Source organism: Austrofundulus limnaeus, unplaced genomic scaffold, assembly GCF_001266775.1.
Source record: "Austrofundulus limnaeus strain Quisiro unplaced genomic scaffold, Austrofundulus_limnaeus-1.0 Scaffold9, whole genome shotgun sequence".
Classification (NCBI taxonomy): domain Eukaryota; kingdom Metazoa; phylum Chordata; class Actinopteri; order Cyprinodontiformes; family Rivulidae; genus Austrofundulus; species Austrofundulus limnaeus.
In genome coordinates, this window is record NW_013952411.1 from 1,695,090 (window position 1) to 1,700,401 (window position 5,312).

Below are 5,312 nucleotides of genomic sequence, written 5' to 3' on the forward strand. Positions count from 1 at the left end.
ACGCGATGACATCATCGTCCCCCCAGCAAGCTCCGAAATGGTGACGTCATCGGCCGAAATTACAACTGCTAATATCTCGAAAACAAAAGCTGCACAAACGACAGTTTTTACTGCACAAACCTGCACGAACGGAGCACTAACGACCTAGCCCACTTTGGTTTGTTTTTGGAGCGATATGGGGTGATGGTGAACTCTAGATGACCAAAAAATATAAAATTTAATATCTCGGAAACCAAAACTGCACAAACGACACTTTTAACGGCACAAACCTGCACAAATGGAGCACTAACGATTCTGACTATTTGAAGGATTTTTTGACGTGGGTGGGGTGTCAGCTTCACACAGCTCGAGATGGGGTTAATTTACCTTTTGAAAGCTGCTACGCTAATATACTTTTTATTTATATTAAAGTGTGATATTTACTGTTTGCATCTACCTTTAAAACATGCTAAATACAGACACTAAAATAAAAAGGTTTCAAGGTTTGATAACTAACCCTGCAGGTGCAAAATGATTTTATCTGCATATCCTCCTCCCAGTATTTTGTGTGTTTTCTCTGCTAATCATCATATTCTGTATATTCATGTAGGCAAATGCTCTAAATCTATTGCGGCTGCTGTTTTGCTCATCTGACAGACAAACTTGCAAAACTCAAATTTGCAAGTCTTAATTGTTGCTAATTGTTGATAAAGTGACCCCATAGTGTGCTGTAGTACAAAAGAAACAAGAGGAAACTTCAAGGAAAACTCACCCTCACTTTACAGCTTTCAATCAAGTACTGAGCCATTGACTTGATTAAAGCTTCAAAGAAATACCAGGAGTACTGCCGAGGACAAACATCCGTCAGAAAACAACAGAGAAGGAGCTTATTGTCAATTGTGTGTTCATAAATAAAAAAAGAAAATACCTTGAGCAGCTTGTTACACGTTAGGAAGTCAGTGGAGGGTTTCAGGATTGCGGTCATGGCTTTCGCCAACTCTTCATGCACAGTTCGGGTGGTTGAGGAAGAGTACGGCTCGGTCTTAAATACATACTGAATCATCCAGAACAGACAGGTTATCTCTCTAGCACAGGAAAACAAATAAAGGTACACGTGACACTTGGGTGAATTTTACCTTCACATAAGAGCGAAGGTAGTGCTCCAAGCCCTCCTCGTGGCACTGGGCCACAACGTGAATCATGACTCTAACAAAGACAAACACAAAGAAAAAGAGACAATCAACATCTTGGTCAAAACATCCAAAGCTCGTGATTATTATTTTACACATTAATACTGATTGGAATATTAGATTAGACATAAATCTGTAAAACAAAGTGAAGTTTAAAAGGTTGAACAGCCACGAGTAGGACATGCCTGGTGACGTTCACTGTGACGTCCTCTTGTGTGTTACTGGTCAGGACCCTGAACAGCTGATTGAGGATGGTTGGCAAAAACTTGATCATCACATGACCCTCCATGGCATGCAAACTCTGAGGGTAAAAAAACAACCGAAGACTTAAAAAATAAAAGAAAATTAAAAGAATAAAAGCACAAAACATTAAGCTGATAAAGTATTTGATGAAGTCCAGTAGCAGACTAGACTGTTAGTCACTCATAGGATGCTGCAGCGCCTAGACAATTCAGTTACCCATGCCATACAGGAAGTTAGCATGAGCCTGACCTGTTGGAGCCTCTGCTTATTGTTCATGTTCACTGCTGTGTTTACATTAAAACCCTGTGGACCAAAAACTGCTTTCTGTGGCCATCACCAGGGGAGCAGTACACGGATATAACCATGAAGTAATAATGAGTACTGTGTAAAGCAGATAGCTATAAAAAAGAAAAAAATATTAGGCTATCCAAGATGACAGATTTATATCAAGCTTGACCTCTAAAAAAGAAAAAGTTCTGCACAAACTATTGGGAAGATTGTGCTTCTGACGAACCACAAAGCAGATAAAATATACTATAGTTTAACTGTCTAAGCCAGAGGTCTTAAATGACGGGGACGTGACAATCCTAAACATCGTATAAAAATTTTTATTACTTTTTTTAGAAAGTCATGTCTTTAAACACACATTGAATCCAACATGTAGCAAATTGATCAATGGAAGCATAAAATAATATATTTCAGTCAAAAATGAACATACTGGGCAGGTCATGCTGGTGCGGTCACTTTGTCAGGTTCACATTAAATTGGCTGAAAATTAATGCTGTAATTTTTGCAATATTTCTACAACACTGCAGCTCCTAATAATAACAGTCCACAACTAACGTCAGTGCAGTTATTTGTCCCAGGTTAAAATATCCAAAATATTGATTCTGGATAAAAAGAAAGCTCTTCTGGATGTCTGCAGTGTTTGTTTTTGACAATATGAATACTGGATGTCAGCAATACAGATCCATTCTGAACAGCAATTAAACCTAGTACAGAWAGTAAGAATATTTGTGTTTGGTAGATTATTTCTTTGTTGTAACAATGCTTCTTGACAATAAATCTGATAGTGGGCACCTGATTGGCAGCATCTGGAAGTACCAGAAGCTCAAAACATTGAATCCAATATGTAGCAAATTGATAAATGTATGTTTGTCAATAACAACAACAAAGTAAGCTGTTTGGCAGAGAGGATTTGGAAAATTTTTCACGTGCACAGCTCACATTCTCAGCTCTACTGCTCATGCTACAAATGCATGTTCCTAACAAATGTGGCACCATTCAAAAAGGAGATTAACAGAGTTCCCCATGGTATTAGATTTACTGCCAATACATATATTTATAGGGGTCTTTGTTTCCTCTCTCCATCAGTTTGGGGGTCTCAGACAGAAAAATGTTGAATACCCCTGGTCAAGGGACAAATATGATTTCATAACATATTTGAGCTACAGACTTCATCCAGAGCATTTAAGAGTGAATTTATTCCACACCCTTCGTCTTCATTACTGATGTCACTGYAGCAAAACTTCAATTCTAAACTCATTTTCTACATCAAATCAGAACATGTGTTGCATAATAAAATCATGAAATGTAAATCGTGTGCTGAGATTGGTGTGGGTATGACTTAGTGTAGCGTGTATTTCATTAATTTCTACAAGATGAATTTAACTGCATGACAGTAGAAAGCTCTGTGGTGTGCACACAACACCAGAAATAATAAATACAATCCTTTATTCTGGACTCAATGTGCCGTCACAAAGAGTTTCTGTRTTGTTGTCTGATGTTGTTGCATTGCTGCTGAATTTAAAACACTGTTTAACACAGTCAAAGTTAAAAGTCTTTCACCGCTATCATAATTCATTTATGTCAGGCATTTATGAACATTTAAACAAAGTCAAATTTAWAAAGTAAGTTAGGCTCTGAGGGCTGATTTACCTTCAGGTATTTGACCAGTTCCCCTCCGGACACCTGAGCTGCTGATGCAACACTCTGACAGTGATGGAAGAAGTTGTGCAWATGTTGATCCTGAAACACACACATAAAAAAAAGGTCAGGCACAGACTTTAATTTGAGTGATAAGATGCAGATGAATCAGGATTTTGACTCGGATCAACCTGAGTGTACACAGTGGACACCAGATGAGTGGACACTTTGAATAACGGCTTTCCTCCATCGACCCATTTGATCTCAGGACCCAGATGCTGCAACACGACAAACAGCAGAAGATCGTGTTTTTATCAGAATCGGAACAAAAAGTGCGTGTGACTCAGAAGAAGTTTGCAAGATAGTTTACAACTAGAGATTTATAAATACTTTACAATAAAGTTATTATGTTTTAGACACAAGATAAATTATTAATAAACACTTAGGTCTATTTGTCTCTTCTTAAGCTCCTTTTAGTTTTTACTTGACATTTTTCATGAAATAATTGTTGAATTTARCTTTTATATGTTTTGTGAATTTTAGCTTTAGTTCTGCTTCTAAGTTGCATAATTTAGTTAATATTTTTTATCAGACAAATTTCAGGAGTCACTCGGCTTTTACACTACATTAAAAAAGAAGTTTATCTAGTTTTTAATCATAATAATATTTTGATTTTACACACTTCTGATTTTAGTTTGACTTAGTAACACCTGTTCAGAGACAGCAGATATTAAACAGCCTTTTGGCTCAATCTGGCACAATAACGATATATATTTTTTAAATTAATTTATTTATTTTTATATACACTCATTGTAAAAAAAAAGTTTTCCAGCTAGTTTTTCTGCACTGATGCATTCTTCCATTTGTCAAAATTCTTTTGTTTTTTTTTTTCTGGTAAAATTAAAACTTGAGTTTTGCAGTATTGCTGCTCAGCTTAATTATTTGTATTGTTTGCAACTTGGCTTGTTTTTCTAACTTACAGAGCTCTTCACTAATGTTTAACACTGAAAATAAACATTTAAAGTAGACTTATCCAAGTAAAAATTAGATTTAGGAGTACAGATTACTGTAGGTTTACATTTAGTTAGTTTATTACAATTTCCCTGTGTAGTTTTTGCACTTTAAGTACTTATTAATGATTTTTAAAGCAAGTACAGATTTAATAATTTAATAATCCTATAAGGTTATTCTTATTATAAAACTTTCCTGACCTAACCACCCGTCTGAACACAGTATTTTGCTGTGCTTAAAATAAAACCTGAACTAAGATAAAGCTAAAATTTCACCAGTAAACATAATGAAGTTTGCTCTACCTTGCTGGCTCCCTCCTGACAGCTCAGGTATCCAGCAGGCAGGTTAGCAGCCACAGAGACGTGACTCTCGTTCATGATCACTCGACCATCCTTCAGCAAGGGGAGCCAGGCGTAGCCCACTGACAGTGGATATAAAGGTGTCAGCCTCGGGCTTCATGCCACTGATAAAAACCAAAAAAAAAAAAAAAAAAACGTGCTAAAGTGTGAAAGTTGTGTTTCACCTTGCATCTCCACCACGTCTCGCTTCTTGGTGCTGGCCTTGCTGTTGCTGTCGCAGCTCACGTGGTGGAAGGTGAAGAGCAGGTGATGTTTYTCATGGAGCTGCGTTGGTAACTCAATCTTAAACTAAACCACGAAGCAAAAGAAAAACAAATATTGGATTTTAGGAGTAGGGATGCCGCAGATGGTGGTAATGATTCATTTTAAAAATAAAGAACAAGCGTCTCACTTCATCGTAGAATTCGGGGTTGTTTTGGTGATGTAATACTGAGGTAAAGGCAGTTTTGGTAAACAARGGTCCCCCCGGTCGCCCATAGATGCACTGAGGATTAACAAAAAAAAAGGGGTTGAGTTGCTGCAACCAGCAAAGATACAGTGGGTAAAATAAGTATTGAACACGTCACCATTTTTCTCAGTAAATATATTACTAGAGGTGCTAATG

General features: G+C 37.0%; 1 protein-coding gene across 5 annotated transcripts in view; it reads right to left on the bottom strand.

Moving 5' to 3' along the window:
* The window catches only part of LOC106512909 (dedicator of cytokinesis protein 9), a gene marked incomplete at its 3' end in the record, with an annotated part of 90,988 nt that overhangs the window by 25,312 nt on the left and 60,364 nt on the right, over positions 1–5,312 (bottom strand). For all 5 annotated transcript variants that reach the window (XM_014001447.1, XM_014001450.1, XM_014001446.1 and 2 more), the window contains 9 exon segments: positions 752–823; positions 908–1,033; positions 1,116–1,185; positions 1,355–1,470; positions 3,351–3,440; positions 3,530–3,616; positions 4,652–4,770; positions 4,873–4,996; positions 5,100–5,192. In XM_014001447.1, coding sequence (XP_013856901.1) covers positions 752–823; positions 908–1,033; positions 1,116–1,185; positions 1,355–1,470; positions 3,351–3,440; positions 3,530–3,616; positions 4,652–4,770; positions 4,873–4,996; positions 5,100–5,192 — 897 coding nt within the window.